The sequence below is a fragment of the Vanessa atalanta genome, chromosome 27, assembly GCF_905147765.1.
Source record: "Vanessa atalanta chromosome 27, ilVanAtal1.2, whole genome shotgun sequence".
Taxonomy (NCBI): Eukaryota; Metazoa; Arthropoda; class Insecta; order Lepidoptera; family Nymphalidae; genus Vanessa; species Vanessa atalanta.
Window position 1 is genome coordinate 2,308,374 of NC_061897.1, and position 20,194 is coordinate 2,328,567.

At 36.0% G+C, this 20,194-nt stretch overlaps 3 protein-coding genes across 3 annotated transcripts in view; all 3 read left to right on the top strand.

Annotated features, from left to right (window-relative positions):
- The window catches only part of LOC125074398, a 114,324-nt gene extending 105,979 nt beyond the window's left edge, over positions 1 to 8,345 (top strand). Inside the window, exons 13-17 of the mRNA XM_047685722.1 lie at positions 3,069 to 3,292; positions 3,678 to 4,518; positions 4,609 to 4,735; positions 4,858 to 5,812; positions 5,991 to 8,345. Coding sequence (XP_047541678.1) covers positions 3,069 to 3,292; positions 3,678 to 4,518; positions 4,609 to 4,735; positions 4,858 to 5,812; positions 5,991 to 6,123 — 2,280 coding nt within the window. The 3' untranslated portion in view covers positions 6,124 to 8,345. The remainder of the gene's footprint in view (positions 1 to 3,068; positions 3,293 to 3,677; positions 4,519 to 4,608; positions 4,736 to 4,857; positions 5,813 to 5,990) is intronic.
- A 7,489-nt stretch (positions 8,346 to 15,834) lies between these two features.
- Positions 15,835 to 17,703, top strand: LOC125074401. Its single transcript, XM_047685729.1, has 2 exons — positions 15,835 to 16,306; positions 16,475 to 17,703. The coding sequence occupies exons 1-2, from the start codon at positions 16,174 to 16,176 to the stop codon at positions 17,701 to 17,703; spliced, it is 1,362 nt and encodes a 453-aa protein (XP_047541685.1). The 5' UTR covers positions 15,835 to 16,173.
- Positions 17,704 to 19,552: 1,849 nt separating this feature from the next.
- Positions 19,553 to 20,086, top strand: LOC125074125. Its single transcript, XM_047685353.1, has one exon. It carries the CDS (start codon positions 19,553 to 19,555, stop codon positions 20,084 to 20,086), a length of 534 nt encoding a protein of 177 aa, XP_047541309.1.
- The last annotated feature ends 108 nt before the right edge of the window (positions 20,087 to 20,194 follow it).

The window sequence follows — 20,194 nt, forward strand, 5'->3', positions numbered from 1 at the left end:
GACGAAAGTGCAACGGCCTTGCGATGGAATGTGCCTGTTCAATATATCGTTAGCCTGAAATATTGAAATTTTATTATTAGTACAATAAAATCCAAAAAGGTTTTAATATCTTTTTTTTATTGAAAAGCGGAAATCCAAGTTTTGTCATAATAACTGTTAAGATACTTTACTTAAATGTCTATTTATTGAACACCTATTGAAGCCCTAAGATAAGTAATGTTCATGAATTGATTGAAGCTTTGCATTTGGAGGCACAATGAGTCCTTTATTATAATATTGTTTGGAAATAGGGGCGTTATAATTGCACAAAGTCCTTCCATACCCTGGCTCGTTTATGATGCAACTTCCTAGCCAGTACAGCATCCACACCATGCTTCCTGTGGTAGCCGGCGTAAGCTTTAAGCTTACGTAGCTGTCTTCGCTCCCGAACTGTGAGTGGACCGCTCCGGGCTTGGGAGTTAATTGAGCCTGGAATATGAAATTAAAAAAAAAAAATAATAATTGTGTATTTATTTATGTAATCTATTGTATTTTATTATTTCTATATAAATTGTACACTATTGTGTTCGCCTTAATCAGGGATTCACAAACTGTTTTGGACAAGAGAGCCCTTTTCCAAACTGAACTGATACCTCAAGTCCCCTACTCATAAAATTCAATAAATATCAACTGTAATTAATAATAAAAATTATAACAAGTTTACACACATAAAATAACTTAACTACCCCGATGGGCTTGCACAAAATCCTGCCTCCAAGTAATATTTATATAATTTATTGCGGACTTTACTTACAATATTGCTCCTTTTCAGATCTTAATGACTTAACATACTGCAATCTTGCTGTTTGCAGTAACGTCCTTAACCTGCCCATCTGTCTTATGTATGCTGATTGTAACGATCGAAGCACATTCTTGGCCTCACTAACTGCTTCCTCAGCGGTGAATACACCTGCCTTCCTGTAGAGAATGTTACCGGTTAGATAGTAAAGCAGTTTAACTATCACAGAAAATCAATTCAAGTTTCATACAATTACTTAACAATATATTATTTTCAAAATATTTATGGAACACACACAAACTCTTTTCCAACTATAAGAGGAGAAAAGCCTAATTAACAACATTTGACAGCAAATTGAGCGATATCATTGGTCGAGAGCTTGATTAATCTGTGATATAAACTATGGATTTGCAATGTTGTTTTGAACGTCGACGAAAGTGTTATCGAAATTTTGGAAGTAAATTAAAGTGGAAATAAGTAGTTCAGTGTATATATTTATCAAGAACTGTAAGTAGATCACAATATAGCTGAGTTATCAGCAAAGTGCATGAAATACGTAAATCGAAGTTTTGTTTATCTTTTTTCCAACTTCTATTGGAATATCCTATATATATAGTTTATTAGAAAACTACTTATGAACAAATATATTTAAGTACATGGGTCACAAAAGGAATATTTTTTCTTATGTGAGATATCGACGCTGTAAGAAAAAGTGTAGTAGAGGGGTCCAATTGTCTGTCTGCATACTTTTCATATTGCCACTCACCACAACGGCTGCGTCTCGCACGGCGCCTCCTCGTTGTCGGAGTTGTCGCGGTGGCGACAGTCGCCGCCGGGCCCGAGGGTCACGCTGTCGCAGTCGCTGTCGCTGGCACTCGCGTATTCCATTATTGACGCAGACACGCTCGCATTCACCGCTGTCGCATCGATCTCCTCTGAAGACGAAATATTTTTTTTTTAATTTAAATATAATAACATTAAATCAGTCTTTCTTTCTTCAAAAATCTCAAGTAATTTCTTACCTTGGGGAGAAGTGATTTTGAAAAAGATCTTAATAAATAAACGACTCACTGAATGGGTCCACAGCATGCGTGGGCACCTGGTCCTGGTCAGCCGGATCACTAACCACTGACACCGATGAAGCACAAGACGTCGTGCGTGTGCGCTCGGGACTGAAAACGAATTTATAAAAACGTTAGATATCGTCACTTCAAGAAAGCAATTGGGCAATAGAAGTCGGTGCCGATAAATCCCTTTCTTCATCTTTTACACCAAGTTCAAATGGAACCAACTAGAAACTACTACCGACCCGAGTTTGGGCAATAATGAAATATGCTTCAAACCTCGAAAGGAGAGGTCTATGCACAGCAGTCACAAAGTTCCAGGTGGTAGTGGGTGGTATGTAATTTGTGGGAGGGCTCTGTGAGAGCCAGTCTGGGCAGGTACCACTCTCTCATCAGATATTCAACCGCCAAACCGCAACATTCAGTACCAATGTGTTCCGGTTTGAAGGGCGAATGAGCCAGTGTACTAGATCTTAGCTCCCAAGGCCGTTGACATGTCTTAGAGCGCCGATGTCTGCGGTCAGGAAAAGAAGACAGCGGGTGCGCTCACCGCACGTAGTGCTGCAGCTGCAGCAGCAGCGCCTCGGGCGTGGCGACGGGCGGCGGCGGCGCGGCGCTGCGGTGGCGCGCGTGCAGCGCGGCGCGTGCGTGCTCGAAGCACAGCCTGCGGGCGTATCACATACGTCAAATTATTGTATCTATGTTCACACTAGTTTTCCGGCCAGACGTCGTATCATTTGTTTCAAGTGATTACTTGTTACGTATTTCGAGCCACCTCGTTACGTAACGCGTTACGGCGCCTGTCTGGCTTCCGTTTTTCTTACACGTGAGGCAACGGTAGGTTACAATGACACTAATAATGAAATTATACAAAATTCTAATGTACATAATATTCAACAATTTTAACAATAATTAAATATATTTTATAATCAATTAAAGTTGAGTTTCTTTCGCCGGTGCTTCTCAGGTCTGAGGTGCTAAATTCCGAACCGGTGGTAGATTTTTGACAATCAATAAGCAAGTGTAAACACTTCTATATTGAATAAAGATTTTTGACTTTTGACTTTGACTTTTTTGAAAAAGTTTTTTTTAATAAATAATCTTTCCTTGCCTTTTTGTATTAATATACATAAAATTGAAGTGAGATCCTAAGATCAAGTTAAAAAATTTAAATATGAACATGCTAAATTTCAATTCAATCGCCCATATAATTGGACGCAATGGATGTGGACAGTGATTCGAAACCGTTACCGGACTTGAGTGATAGTGTTACTGATAGTGTTAGTGATAGAGCGAGAACTATAGACAGTTTTGTAAGAGGTAATCTGGAGAGGGTTATCAGGAAGAGATCGTGGAGCGGCTGCAGTGATAGTAGTTACGACTCGGATGAAAGTTTGCAGCCTGTTGAGAAGGAGTTTGAGAAGTTCATCAATGAAGTTAATAAGAAATGGTGAGACTGCATTTAAAGCATAATATTATCACTTGGTAGACTAAATTTCATTTACCTAAGGCTGCAGTACTCGAGGTCCTGGGATCAATGCTCCAGGTCATGTTAATAAAATTATTAAATCTCAATAACAGCCCAATATTAGGAAATTCGCACTGTTAACACGCGTGTTAATACTCGCGTATCTTGGAATTAACTAAAGTACTTTAACTGGGTGGCTCATTAAATTTTAAATTATGCATAACATGACAACTAAACAATGCGTTTTTGGACATAAATAAATAAAAATGCGTTAATATATAATAGGTCACAATTATTATTTTTATTACATTTTATGTACATTTCATTGTTGACTCAAACACTAAAATGATTCTAATATTCATTTCAGGTTACACTTCCGACCAAAAACACCGCCGCCCTCACCACCCTACGTAGAAAAACCATCGGACGATCAGTTTCCAATCGGCTTCGACACACCGATATCCGTCGAGCTCACGCTGGAGCCGCCCTCGGGGTCACTGGACACGTTCACCACCACTGAATTCACTCTCGGTGACCTCTACGGAGACATCAACCCGGAAATGGACAACAGCGGCAGTCTCGACATCAGCGGGGACGATTTACTCACAGAAAACTTCACAGGCCTGACCGAAGCACAAGTCGAGAGCATCCTCTCAGAAACTGATCTCAAAGCGCTAGCGGACGTGGACCTCACCAAGGACGACAAAAAGATGGCGATCACAGACGACCTACTCGACGAACTAGTGAAGGACGTAGATGGAAAGGATTCTTTTTTATTACATGGCCAGAGCTCGGAAGGGCGTGCCGGCTCTGGCCAGAGGAGAAGACGGGCGGAACATTTCGGTTCGAGCGTCGTACATGTCACCGGGCCGGGTAGGGAGCCGGTGTACATAGAGAGGGTCGTCCCGCCGGACGAAACGCCCAAGGAAGTCAAAAAGCCAGTCGTGAAGTCACCGGTGCCGACCTCCAAGATCATCGTCGAGGAGGTCAACGAGGTGCCGCAGGTTAAGGTCGAGAGAAAGAGGAAGGAGGACACGGAGGAGGTCCAGATCGCGCACGGGGTCCAACTGAAAACGGTGCAGACGAAGCACTCCCCGCTAAAGAAGCACATCATAACGTCAGCGCATCGACGCGGTGACGTCACACTCGTCACGTCCGAGGCGTCGCAGCCGCAAATAGTCACGGTCGCCGTCTCCGACAGTTTGAAGGTGGCATTTTAAATTTGAGTTTAAATATTTTGGGAGTTTCCCATAACTCAATTGAAAATTACAATTTTAAAAATGTTTAAATATTTCTAGGTTCGTCTGCAAAACCAAGGAGCAACAAGCGCATGTTCCAGCGCAGGAACAGTCGTCGGTTTATTACAGAACGGACCCTTCACCGCTGTCGCTTTACCTATGCATAATGCTCAGCATAGGGAAATCGGTAAGTTTAAGTTAATTATTAATTATTATATAAAAAAACGTACCAGTAAACGCACAATACATTGAGAATAATGTGCAGAGTACTGCATATACATTTCAACGGATTCTATATTATTATTTCAGGCTCAGCGACCGTGGCGAGCGTGGCAAACGTTGTGACAGCGGGCAGCGCTGGTAAAGTGGCCAGCGTGGCCAATGTGGCCAGCGTGGCCAGTGTAGCCAGCGTGGCCAGCGCCGCCCGTCGCGTGTCCGCGCCGCTCGTGCAGCTGGCGCCCGCCGCGCTGGGACACAAGCCGCTGCAGCTTCACCACCACTCCTCCATGGTGGTCGCGCCGCAGATGCACCACGTTACCCCCAGCAAGCTCAAAGTGCTCCATGCACATCCGCTCTCGCACTCGCAGCGGGCGCAGCTGCTGGCCCAGAACCGCTCGCTGGCGCAGCTGCCGGCGGTGGTGTCGCTGGCCACCCTAGGCGACGCGAAGCCCCCCGCGGCGGCTCTCCTAAAAGCCGCGCAGGGTTCCGTGGCTCAATTCTTCGAAATCAAAAGCGGGCAATTGGGTAAAGGCCCTCATTTAGTGAATGTTCTTCGTCAGCCGCCGCCGGTCAAGGCGTCGGTGGCGAGGCTGGACTTCAACGATGCGAAGAAGCGGCAGGTCGTGTTCGATGGCACGCTGAAAGGGAACGTTGCGACGGCGACCAGACCGCACCGGGTCAGCGTCAGTCTCGACGGACGGCAGATAGTTCGCGCCGCGTTGCCTGCCGTGCGAGCCCCTCACGTGCGACATCAGATTCAATTGAAAAATCGGACGTTACAAGTGACGGCGCCATTGGCTAGAACGTCGTCGGAACCCTCGACGAGTATAACGATAGCGCCGACGAAAACGGCGTCTATTCCGAGCTCCGTAGTGGCGAATTTGCTGCAGAAGAACGTTCAGTTGCCTAAAGGACAGAAGATTGCTATATCGGGACCCGGCGGGCAGGCGCTGTCGGCGAACGTGCAAGCTATTGCCTTCACGACTGCACAGTTGAAAGCGAGGCAAGGGAGGTTAATAGCCCAGCCGAGACCGACACCCGTCGCGTAAGTTTCTTTTGTTTTAACGACAAATTTCGGTAACTGCAGTGTAATTGTCTCAAAATTTAGCAAAAATTTATAGTATAGATCACCTAGAAGAACCTAAACCGCAACTAAGTCGGACCAATTTTATTTATATTTGTTCTGATACATGCAGACAGTAAACTAGAATGTCTAATTGCAGCGAGATCGTGGAGGCGTCGACGGCGCCCGCGTCGGCGCCCGCGGCCGCGCTGGCGGCCGACGACGGCGACGACGGGCCCACCAACGGCGTGCGGCGCCGGCCGGCCGACACGCTGCCCATGGAGGTCACGTGACAACCGGGCCCGTCCACCTGCGGTCCCAAGTGTGCGAGTGTGCAGTGCGGCGAGAGTGCTAGTGGTAGTGGTCCCGACATCAACCTCACGCTGACGTTACGAGACGCCGACGGTGCCGAGCGGCCGGTCGACGACGTTTCACCCACCGACTTGCAACCCAATATGTATTTAGTACCGACTAATGTTGACGCCTCCTCGTTACCCGTTCTGGTGTTCTAGCGAAAACTGTAACTACAGACACAAGCCATCGATTCGATTGAATCGTAGAAACTTTATTGTGCTCTGTATTGGACATAGTGGTGTGGATTGTTTAAATTATAAATTTCTGATTGTTATAAACAAATATAAACAGATTGGAATCATTTCGTCTTTTTATATATTACAAGTGGATTTTGAGTGTAGTAATCATTATATGAAGACTTATTAAATATAAGCTGTTCTTTTTCTGATTAAATAATAAATAAAACTGTCAAATACCTAAACTATACTTTAAAGTCCTTGTGTTGTACAACACAAACTTCTGAAGATATTTGAAAGTGCTTCAAATTCTATTAGGAAGCATTTACAGGATCATTGAGTGTCAACGGTACTAAACTACAAAAGATCACCCAAATTTGACGATGACTCTGCCGAGTCAGTATAAAAAATCTATGTGTAATATCTTTGTGAAGATACTTGATGTAAATTTGTAAAACTAAACCTAGAAACAGATCATTAAATTTGTTAATCTAACAGTTATAATGTCAAAAATTCTCTTATATAAAGAATTTGCTTCGGTCCTGTCGTCAGGGTTTTCTTAAAAGCCAAATAAAGCGGTGAAGACAGACCTTCCTGTCGTGATATAATAAACGTATAATATAAGAATAGTTTGTTTCTAGATTTAGTCACTAATACTTTGGATATGTAGTCGACAAAACATTGCAAGTAATCAATTGATGTTCGTGGATTCCTTAAATTCTATTTTAAACGCTAATCCCCGAGGAATATGGTCCATTTTAGTGTAAAGCAAGCTTCATTAAAAATAATTTAAGTGGCTGTGACATAGTTAATACATGTAAAATGTTTTACATAGCGAATGCCAGCCCGTTTAATTTTAGTTGATTAGAATAATGATAATAAAAATAGATGGTGAACTTTTGTCAATCACATTCTCTTGATCTTCATGCACATGTACATGTTCAACGTGCCATGTGCATGTTTTATAGGTTTAATTTTAATAATTTCATTTCTGTACTAGTGTATTATTAACGGAAATAAAAGTTTATTAGTACCTAATAAAGAAATATTTAGACCAGGCTGGCATTATGCGCTTAGAACTTTTTTTTAGCAATCATTCTTAGTTATTATTTTTCACGCGAATGAAAAAAAAACTAAAAAAAAAAAAATTTAATATACGATAAATCCTCGTTCAGTGTATATTTAAAATGTATGAATTGTAATATAACTGCATTAATGTATTATATAGTTTTTATGTGTATAATATTTACTTAATTAGACTGGCCGGACCAGTATGAATTCAAATGTACGTTGTAAAACCCTCGAAGGCTTAGGATTTAATTTCTTCAATATCTGTACGCAGACAATGTATGGTTATATAGGCTTAAAAATTATTGTCACAAGAAATTAATAATTTGTTACCATTTTATATATAATCTTAAAATATTTTGTATCGATATTTCCGACGCATTTTTCTGTTCAATGTTAACTTTAAATTGTAAATAGCAATTATTATATATATATATAAAAATTTGAACCATACAATTGTCGGCTTTTGTGTCAAAATCATTCACTCTTAAACTGTATCAGACGGAAGAGACTTTTTTATTGTATGACCAAATGGAAGTAACAGCCGTTAACCCGTAGACATCAAACTATATGTACTGTGAACATATTTATTGTAGTTTTTATATAGTTGAAAAATATATATATATATATATATATATATCGCTATCCTAAAAATCAGTTTCACGTCAAATTATATTTTTTCAATTAAATAAATAGCCAAATAAATATCGTAAGTAGAATGCTACGATACGAAATGTTGAGATACGGGCATATTGTTGATATTACACGAATATGTCATCGTGCATAGTACTTGTCGGAAAGTACCGACGACTCAAACAAAGGCTCTATATGTATATATAAAAATGTAGTCTAGATCTCATAGTTCACAGCATCGAGATCGTCTCCCACTTGATACATAAAACATTAACAGTTCTTAATTAAATGTTTCGTGGCTATATAACAGTTAGCCAGCCAGTATATAACAGAGAATTTAACTGTATATAATTAACACACAGATTTCCTTACTATGTTATTTACTAACATATTTAATTGTTACCGATATTATATTAATTAGACTTTTCAATCGGTTAGAAATATTGAATGTGACTCCTTCTTTCCAAAAGTGTAAAAGTTTTGAATTGAGTGTGAAATCGTAACTTATTTATATCTGAGAAATGTTTGTCGTCTAAACATTTAATGTTAACAATATGTCCTTGTCTCGCTCATAGCGTTTATAATCCTATACCAATTCCGTGTACTTGTGTGAGTATCTTGTTAGTTTCCAATTGAAGCCACTTTAGTTCTTATCGTAAAGAATTACAGCATAAAATAGCTTGAAGTGTTTAAATCATAGATATTTAATGCGAAACGATACACGTTTTTTGATATCAACGAAAAAATAATAATAATAATTAAAAAAATGTCTCGTTTAGAAAGCTATCCATAGAAGTGCTGTACATTGAAATTCGTCTTTATATACTTAAAAACTGTCAAAGAAACTACAATTAACAAAATAAATCGATGTGGGTTTTGCGGAAAAAATATAAACAAATTTGTTGATAATTGACGTCAAAGTGAGAGTAATTATATAACTTTTTATGTATTTTTCGAAACGTTTATATAATATGAACCAGTATTCAATTGTTAATTTTGGTCTTGAAAGTTCAAAATCTGTCTACATCTCTGTATAATAACGTATGGACCCGAAATTTCCAAAAATATAACTATATAATCGATGTGTTATCGTAGATGTTAGATATATATGTTGTTAGGTTACGTAGAACAAAGCAAGTTTTATAACATATAACTTTTATCACGTGTCGTAGACGATTAGGTCTATATTATCGACGTGCATACATCGTAGAGAAATATATATAACAAATAATGCTACTAATTTAAAAAGTTGGTCCGATGTTAAAGTGTAGTTTCTTTTTCGGATGTTTAAAAATTCAATTCATTAATTCTCGTTAGATATTTGCGCAATAACGGCAAAATATTAATATCTTAATATCGTGGTTACGTATCTTAATGTAATTAAAACATTGGGGTTTTTTAATATAGCTGTGGAACCTATATCTGTCCTGTTGTTTCAACATTCAAAAAATTTGCGATTTTTCTTTCACACCAGCCCGAAGCGACGGCCTGGTGCGAAATAGAGATGGCGACCAAAAAAAATGTAATGGTTTTAACTATGTCTATACATATATAATTAGTAAGTATCATATACTGTACAAAAGGCTGCAGATTTGGAAAAAAATGTAAAAAAAATTGGCCTCATTTTTGGGGCTGTTAACATACGCTTAGTAAAGTGGATAGGAAGATGTGTACCTCATAAGTTTCTGATTCTTAGATTAGGCTCGCGCGGGTGTTTTGAATGCTTCCCGACAGAGGGCGGTGTATTTTTTTCTTAGCTTTCTCTTTGGGCTGCCTACGCGAGCGCGTTCGTGCGTTGTACTTTATTTTTCGTGTAAATATTACTTTTTTATTGTTTTTTTTTTTTTAGTTACTTCGAAGTTAGTCCGTGTGACTTTCCTTCGGTCGGGTACAAGCCGAGGGAGGCATTCAAAGAATCCGTATTTATTATTAAAAAAAAATCGCTGTAAATTGTTTGTAAAAATAGTCATGTTCAGAATTTCAGTGTAGTTTTGTTGATTATTTTTTTTTTCAACCGGAAATTGCTGAATAAAGCGACGATTCTGTTTCAAACTATGGTTTTATTTATTTCATTTACCCCAGTTTATTATCATAAGAATTTATAACGTTAAGTGCTTAAATATATATGCAAATATGAATTAAAAATAGTTACTGTGTAAATGCTGACCGCGTGGAATGGCGGCAAGAATGCTAGCAGCATTTCCCCGTTGAATCGCAATTCCGATCCTCTGAGCTAAAAACGAACCAGCCCTCCTGTCACCAGTGGAGGCAATAAGGCGAGGTGTTATACTTTCGATGAAAACTAAAAGCTGTTTTGTATGATAAAATCGACACCTACAATTTATACTACGCTAACTCGAATTTTAGTGAAAATGGTTTTTTTGTGCCAAGTTGCTTAAAAAATGTTATTTTATATGTATTAATAAAGTCGTGACGACATATACAAAATTAACGAAGTAACAAATTCATACAACGCTAACTAAAGGAGATTTATATTACGCTAACAATTATTAGCGGAGTGTGCGCACACTTTCGAGTTAGCGTAGTATAAATTCTTGGTGTCGAAATGTACTTCACATTACTCTAGCTCTACCTACTCTGAGAGACCACCTAGTGGTGCTGTGTAACAGGATTCCAATAGTTTTGCACAATAACTAAAACGCATGTAAAAATTCCATCCCACATATAACGATTCTGTTCTCTAGAATTATTATATAATTAAATTAACATTTAGAGGATATCTGCATCAAAATAGATGAAAACACATCGTACGAATGAGCTTAAAACTAGTACAGTCAGCAAGTAAATTGAAAATTTTCACTATTTTTTTTCAAGCATTTTTATTTTTATTCTTTGATTGATTGAAAATTACTTTATAGAACAAAAAACCTTTATACTTAATAATACTTCATCAGTCAGCCGACGTAAGAAACAATTGGCATTGTGATACATATGTTTATTACAATAAGAGCAATTTATTGCTTAATTCAAATTTATAACGGCTCTTCTGTAAAGTTGACTTATGAAATTACCTTAAATATATTTATTACAATATTTTTAAGGTTTCAAAGATTTCGATTTATGTAGTTATGTTTGTTCTTAGGGTCATATCATGAACTTACTATTTAATATATATTGTGTCCGTTTCATAAGTTACAGTAATATAACGCAAGTGTTTGACATCACATCACGAGTACAGGACCTGAAATGCACCTGGCATTAATTGAAATATTTGATTAGATAAATACGAATAAAGTATTAATAAACCGACTTGAACATGAGCATAGTTTTTCACAATATATATATATATATATATATTTATTGTGAGCCAAGTTTAGTCTCTTTTCAATAGAATCTATAGTAAAAAATAAAAATTCCGAAATAAACATTACTGATATTTGACAAGTAATTTGTTTAAAATGTTTGTTTTCAAAAATTACTATTTTCAGTATAAATTGAACGCTGTATCACCTATAAAATGAGTTGTAAACACTACATAAATCAGTAGATTGCCTTTACTAGAATGTATTGATAAAAAAAATGTAGGTATTCCTACACAGTGGCGGACTAGGCCTGTGGCGGCAAAATTTAAAGAAGCCCCAGCTTTAAATAAAATAGTTTTACAAGCTTTATTCAGTTTACATTTGTATGTATAAAACACATACAAACATAAACACTTAGTTTATGTTAATTTGAAAAAAGTCTCACGAAAATATAAGTACAGACTAATTAACTATTAAATATCAACGTAATAAAATTTAATAGATTTTAAAAGAGACCAATCTTGATTTTTAGCAATTACTTTTTTGTAGTGAATGTAAATGTGACAAGATTGAATTATTTGCACTCCATTCATTCAAGGATTCCTGGGAAGTACCCGCTACAAAGATGGGGATTCCCGCAGCATATTCGACGCGTTCAGCTAAGTTAATAGAATATTAGTACCGCGTAAAAACTCTAATTGGCTGTAGAAAGTTTTTGATGAAATTATGTAGGTACTAAGCACATTTTTAAAATCTTGTTTAGGATTTGATCAGGGGAACGAGGATGCATTTGGGGGCCCAAAACTGGAGGCCCGCGTCCGTTATCGTTAAACGAATAAATACTTATGCAATTAGAAAGTTTAAATCTGACTATTGAAAAACAAAATAATTTAGATTACGATTAATTCTAATTTATTTTATTCAAAATTATCTAACAACATTGAAACGCAACGCGCATACCGCGCCGAGTGCTCATGCTCAAAGGGAGGATGTATCCATAGATAACACACTTATACTAGCTATATCACTCGTCGTCGCGGGCCATACTCACGCACACATAGCTATTTTCTACGTAAACTGCCTCTCAGTACAGATATAGGCTATTTATGTATTTATTTTAACTTCAATCAATCCCTTTCAACTATAATAAAAAAAGAAATTTTTTGGTGAAAATATATTTTAACGAATTTAAAACAACGAGTTTCTAAAAAAAACTTAGCATTTATTTTATTGTATTCATTTATAAACTCATAATTTATTTACCATTTATAATGAAACTACCAGTGTCCTTACAGGTTGGGGTATTTTCGTAACACATAACAGTTGGACTACAAGTTTCGACGCAAAATTTGACAATAAAATTATTCAATAAATCGTAAGCACCGTAAAATTGAGTGACAATTAATTTTAATATTTTACTCAATTTTTATTTTTTTATACATATACCGTTAGCTTGACTATAGTAGTATACACAAGCTTAAAAAATGATAGATACTGAGAAACGCCAATTGGAATAAGCGCTCTTACTAGACATAACTATTTTTTTTCAGTTTTTGTGGAAGGAAACTTGGAAAATTCTAAGCGGTGAGAAGTGGTGTTGGGGTGAGGTGAGGAGAGAAGAGAGGTTTGACGGATGTCAAAAATGACAAGGATTACATTTTTATGAGAAATATGTTATTTTTTTCTAAAATAAAACAATGCTTTACTGATAGATAAATTTATTCAAAGAGTAAGAAAACTACCTGAGTACTAATTTTTATATTTTCAATAGTTACAGTGATTTTTTTACATAGAGATGCATGAAATCTAATTATTGCATTTACATAAACATGTCAATAACATTTGTTTTACATAATTTCTAATAATACAATTTTAAACAACATCGGTTACATTTTATACAAATTTGTTTTACATAGACTATATTTGAATAATTATATTTTCAGGTACTTGAAAAAGCTTTATACCTAAACAAAATATTTGTTTCACCTTACATATTAAAGTTTTTTAAACAACATTTTTCATAGCTGGCGTACAGCAGCCTTAGACACATAGAAGCATATAATTACTACTAGTCTTATATACTTATATTCATATACATTTAGTAAAATTAGATTTAGAATTTAAATCTATATTATTTTTTTACATTTCCTATAAATATATTTAATTCCAGAATAATAGTATTATACTGGTATATATCATACACCAATGATATACAAGTTGAGGTTATTACAAGCCTTTATTGAATTACATCTGTGAAGGTCAAATCATGTAACTGGATTTAAAGCTTATCAACAAATTAAGCACTTTTTGTGTAACTTTTGATGCTGGTGATGATAATATTTACTAAATATCAATAATATATTCAAGGTAGCATCAAATTTTTATTTTTTAACTTTATAATTTCCTTAAACTAAGATATTGTGGGCATGAATATAATAAGAGAAGTCGAGATGAATCCAGTACTAAGAGTCTTCATATGTAATAAATGGATCTTTGCCTTTGTTGTTGTAAAAAAATATCCAAAATGAGAATAATATGAGAACTTGCACATATTAACACAACTGTGCTAGTTGGTTGAAAAGAGTAGGGTAAAGTGGAGAAACCATGAAAGTTAGGTAATTGCGACATCAATAGGTACCCAAACTCAATACAATAAAAATATAATTATACGAGTTAAGGGAGAAGGAGGCCCTTAGCACAGAGGTAGATTTGAAAATGTTAATTTCTGAATGCAGCTTTTTGTTAATCTATGCCACAACTCCATTTTAATATCGGCAGCACAGACTGGCTATGTGCACAAACGTCAAGTTACAACGTTGTCAAAAAAAGTTATAATCCGTCGTAGTGTTTACACCGCTGAAGTAAAAAATAAATATAAATGTTGTAAGGGATCGACAGTTTTCTTAATGTTTAAGTCGTTACACATTAAGAAAACTGCCGATGTATGGGGTATTTCTGTCAAAGTGATAAATTCAATTGTCGATGTGATTGCACCTTATCTTGCAATAATATTTAATAGTTGTGTCCAATATATGTGTTTTTACATATAATATTTTAAATCAATTATTAGCACACTTTTACAGAGAATTTGCTTCATAGAAATCAATTTGAATTTAAGAGGGGGTCGCTCTACTACCGACGCTGGTATCGAGCTTATAAGGAATATCTATGAAGCCTGGGAGGAGTCACCGAATACCTTAGGGATTTTCTGTGACTTATCCAAAGCCTTTGATTGTGTTTAACATGAAACTCTGGTTAGGGAACTTTATCACTACGGAATTAGAGAAGGTGCGCTCGACCTTCTGACTTCTTAAAAATAGAATTCAGAGGGTTGACGTTAAAAGAAAAAGGTGACACAGGAGGGAACACAGGAGGTGTTCTCAGTTGCTATGGAGGTCCCTCAAGGACTCAATTCTTGGACCTTTTCTATTCCTCATATACATAAATGACTTGCCCTTTCTTGTTGAGAACATTCATGATAGTTATTGCTGATGATACCACTTAGTTTTGAAATTAATAGAGAGCAATTACAGTATGAAGATGTAAAAAAGAGCTGACATCTGATACTGGTTTAGCGTAAATAATCTTAGGATTCAGCCTAAAAAAACTAAAATTATAAAATTTTGTACACCAAATGTGCAAAATGTAATAGCTAATACTTGTCAATGGGGAATTGATGGATCCAGTTGAGTCCATTGAATTTCTTGGGCTTACCGTTGATGCCAAGTTGCAATGGGTTCTCCATATTAACGGATTGGCGAGTAGACTAGAGTTCTGCGGCATTTGCGGACTTGCGGTCAAGTAATTTACTGGTCGATACGATAAAATAGTAACTATTATATAAGATATTTGTTATTTAAAAATTTAATAAATCGTTTTTAACGAAATACAGTGGATTCAATTAATAAGGAACTTGTCCCTTGAATTCAAAGTATATTTTCGTATGGATTTCGTAGGAAATCATTCATCATTCGGCAATAGCACATTGTATATGACATTAATTACCGGTATACCGGCGACTTGTTGTTATAAACAGTTTGTGACATATTCCTAGAAATTCCACGAGTATATAGTGACTCGGCAAGTCACTATATACGCACTATATACGTCAAAGGCACAGAAACTTATTCATAAAACTATTAAGCTTCCTTATCTTTTGTTTACATGTAGGTACAGATTGAGAGTTTACAAGTTACGTTTGCTTTGTTTGTAGGTCTACTTAGCATGTGTACAAAGCTGAACTTAGAATCCGTTTGATAGCAAATTTCGAGTGTGTGAAGAGGTATTCTTAAAGTTGTGAATATGATTCCTACACGTACAACGTACGTTCGTAGAAAAATATGGACATCATTTCGAGACTGGAAAATGGTATAAGAAATGTTGATCTATGATAAGAATTTGGAATATCACATTCTACACTACGAACGAAGTGGAAAAATTCTTGAAAATATAAAAATGTGCCCATAAGTGGTACTACTTTGCAAGATCAGCTAATCAGATTGCCAGATAGCTTGGGCATCCAACTTTGAACGCTTAGAAAGCAGGATTTACAGATTTAGAGTCTGGCAAATGAAAGATGAGAATAAGTTTTTTGTGGAGCTTTTTATATGACAACACCAGCTGAATTGTCAAACGTCATTGTTCCGCCATTGATTCGTTTTGATTAAAGTCCTTTTCATAAAAGAAGTCCCGCGGTGGATTGTGGAACTAAACAATACTTTCAAATTTGACAGATCGGCCATGTTGTCTTTTGTCGATGTCAATGGTCAGTCAATGTTATCAAGTTCGTTTGTTGTGGTAGATGTTTGTGTTTTTTTAATAAGATTAGTGCGTTATTGGATCTTTCGTGATGCCTAAAGTTGTAAAAAGTTCAGCTCGAGAAATTATATTGAAGGTGAAGGAGTTTTGTGATGCGGAACAAAAGAATAAAGGTATTTTAATACCACTAAACAATGTTCGCAAGAGAGTCGCCGCAATGACAGGTTAGTTTTAGGGCTGCCGTACCAATGATTTTTTTGCCGATTTATTGTATTGTTGATATATTACTATTATTTTTGTTTTTAAGATGAATTTATATTAAAAAAAAGAACTTGCAAGTGATATATATTTTTTAATTTTAGTATTTTTATTTGTTCTTAATTTAATTGCAGGCGTGTCCGAAAAAACTGTGACCAGGATAACAAAAGAAGGCATAACAGCAGCGAGTACTTCAAAAAAAATTGTCACACCAGGGAAAAGTCGTCCGCATCCCAAAAAGTTCGACTTGGATGGGTTTGATCTGTGCGCCATACGGGAAAAAATTCACAGTTTTTATATTGTGAGGAAGGAGTTACCGACATTGGTTAAGCTACGTGCCGCATTGAGAAAAGATATAAATTTTCAGGGAAGCATCACAACATTGCATAGAATATTAAATAATATTGGTTTCAAGTATAAGCGATGCCAATCCAAACGTAAAATTCTTATGGAACGCCATGACATAATCGCATGGCGTGCAAGATATTTGGAAAAAATCCGAAGAAATCGCACTGTGGAAAAAAGGCCAATCGTATATTTAGATGAGACCTATATACATAATACATATCATGCAAAAAGTTGTTGGCAAAGTGAGAAGGAGCCGGGACTGATGGTCTCAGAATCTGTAGGGAGTCGCTGGATAATTGCTCATGCAGGGACAGAGAATGGTTTCATAAATGGTGCATTGTTGATGTTCAAATCCCAGTCCAAGTCTTCAGATTATCACGATAACATGAACTCTACAAATTTCCTTAAATGGCTGAAGGAAAAACTGATTCCTAACCTACGTGAAAGGTCTCTTGTGGTAATGGACAACGCTCCTTATCACTGTACACAAATAAACAAAGCGCCTACAATGTCGAGCATCAAAAGTAAGTTGCAAGAGTGGCTGCGAGAAAAGGGTATCTATTTTGAAAACACATGGACAAAAGCTGTTTTGTTTGATCTCGTCAAACAAAATAAAGGTCCACCAACATATGCTGTGGATGAATTATTAAAAGCTCACAACCATGAGGTTTTGAAATTGCCGCCTTATCACTGCGAACTCAACCCGATTGAAAAAATCTGGAGCCTTGTGAAAAGAAAGGTAGCGGATAAAAACGTGTCCCAAGACCCAAAAAACATAACGATTATAACGGAAGATGCCTTTAAGAGTATCTCAGCAGAAGATTGGGCTGCTCAATGCAAACACGTAGAGCATTTGGAAGAGGAATATTTGAAAAATGACAGCCTTATAGATGAAGAAATGGATCGACTCATCATATCCACAGCTAGTGATAGTGAAACAGAATCTGACTCTGTTTCCATTCACTCTTCCGATAGTGATGATGTAACTGATCATAATTATTCAATAAAACTGTAAATTATTTTTGTTTTTTATTCCTTATTTTGTGATATATAAAATCCCGCTTAATATCCCGGAAAATTCTAAATAAATAATCAAATTACATAATCAATATTAATAACAACACTAATAATTCCATCTATTCAATAATTTTCATAAATAACATTTAAAATCCAGTTAATAAAACAAATCCAATTATATAATTAATGAAAATGCAACTTATACAATTAAACAATAAATATAAAATTTAATTAATAAAATACAAAAAAAAAAATAATTAAACATTTTTTGATATCGTATCTTAATATTCGTAATAGGTATAATATTTTCCCGTAATTAACCCTGGCAACATTATGTCGCGCGAATACAGCGCTGCGTCTGGGGGACTTCTTTCGTGAAAACGAGTATACATTGTTCACTTTCCGCAATTACTACGTTTTTGAGGGTTTATGATGAAGAAAACTATCAAAAGTAATGTTCGGAAGTTGTTGCATACTATGATATGTAAATACAAAGAAAAACAAGAGGAGAGAAACATTGCTTTCAAGAAGAAACAAGAGTATTTACATGCGATATCGTCGTTTTTAGGTTAGTACGAATTATCAATTTTGATACTTATGTTTATCCAATAAATTTACTCGTCGTTACTCACTATTTAATACGAGCATAATAAAACTACGCGTGTATGTAGGTACTTATGTCAGGTTAAGATAATATTGTTATTTGCTTTTTAACAGAAGGACTCGGGGATGTCACGGGAGTCGATATTGTCAAAAACACTTTAAAAAAGTTATGTGAGTTGGAGAATAAAGAAATTTTATTGACCGAAAACCAATACATGGCAGAAATTGCTTCTTACACTGGTACGTACATATTTACAGATGTATTTGAAATTTGATAAGACTCAAACTCTAAATCAATTGCCATATTTTAAGACAGACATGTTCATTGTTCATGCCCAATAATATGAAAATTTCTTAGTCACTGTCAACATATCAAAGTGAAAATTTGAAGATTGAAATAGAACATTAACATACTAGAATAGAATAGAATTTATATTGTTGAGTATATAAATAAATAAATAATGAAGGTAACATATGTGGTTACATACCACATCTGTATTATGTGTGAAGTAATTATATTCTTGGGGCGTAATTATGTACAAAATACCCGTAAACTTATATTTTCTTTATTTTTTGTAGAGGTAAGTGTGTCAACACTTAATAGAATCAAACATGAGGGGTTAGTCAATGAAGGTGTATGGAATACTCCAGGAAAAAAACGCCCTCACAAGAAAACTGTTTCAAACTTGGATAGCTTTGACATTCATGCTGTACGAAACAAAATCAATGAATTTTATACCGTAAAAAAAGAAGTTCCAACATTAAGGAGTCTCTTGACAGACTTACAAGAAACCATTGGTTTTCGTGGCTGTCGTGAAACACTGCGACATATATTGCTTTCAAAGGGATTTCAATTCAAAAACAACAAAAATGAACGCTCATTGTTAATTGAGCGTTATGATATTGCTGCATGGAGGCACAAGTTTCTCCGAACAATTGCTACAAAAAGGGCAGAGGGTAAGCAAATCGTATACCTTGATGAGACTTACATTCATAAAAACTATAAACCCAAGAAATCATGGCAAGGTCCATCTACGAGTGGTGTTGTGGAAAACATATCTTCAGGAAAGAGGTACATTATTGTGCATGCTGGGCACGAAAATGGGTTTGTACCTAATGCGTTATTGCTTTTTAGCACCAAATCTACGAGTGCTGACTATCACCATGATATGAATAGTCAAAATTTTAACAAATGTTTGACCGAGAAGCTTATTCCGAATTTGCACAAGCCCAGTGTAATAATCATGGACAATGCCAGTTACCACACTGTGCAGAAAAATAAGACCCCGACAATGACAAACCGCAAAGCCGATATTCAAAAGTGGCTTGATGAAAATAATATAGAGTATGAAGAACTTTTCTCAAAAGAGGAATTGATGTGTGTAGTAGAGAAGCATAAACCAAACCCTATATATGTGGCAGATGACCTTCTCCAGCAGAATGGCCATGAAGTATTAAGACTTCCTCCGTATCATTGCGACCTGAATCCAATAGAGTTGATATGGAGTTCAGCGAAACGACTAATCGCAAAGAAAAATATTGGCTTATCTGCAGCAGACACAGAAGAACTTATTAAGGAAACATTCGCGAACATAACTGCCTCAGATTGGAAAACAATGACTAACCATGTCATTACTGTAGAGGATAAGTATAGAGAAAGAGACAATAATGTCACATTAAAAGAATTCATAATAAATGTTGGCAGTGATAATGATACAAGTAGCTCAGAAGAATCGTTATATGAATTTTTAGAGTCTGATTTTGATTACTCTGAATAAATAATAATAATATTTTGTTTTTTATTTATTAATAATTGAATTTACTAATAATTATTTAACATGAAAACTACTGAATGGGTTGGCATGAAATTTGATATGGGAATCGAT

What these genes read in the sequence shown, in the direction of transcription:
- LOC125074401 (XM_047685729.1), top strand. Translation starts at nt 16,174, where the DNA reads ATGCCTAAAGTTGTAAAAAGTTCAGCTCGAGAAATTATATTGAAGGTG. An exon ending in GAGAGTCGCCGCAATGACAG is followed by an intron (nt 16,307 to 16,474) that starts GTTAGTTTTAGG and finishes ATTTAATTGCAG; the next exon opens with GCGTGTCCGAAAAAACTGTG.
- LOC125074125 (XM_047685353.1), top strand. Translation starts at nt 19,553, where the DNA reads ATGGACAATGCCAGTTACCACACTGTGCAGAAAAATAAGACCCCGACA.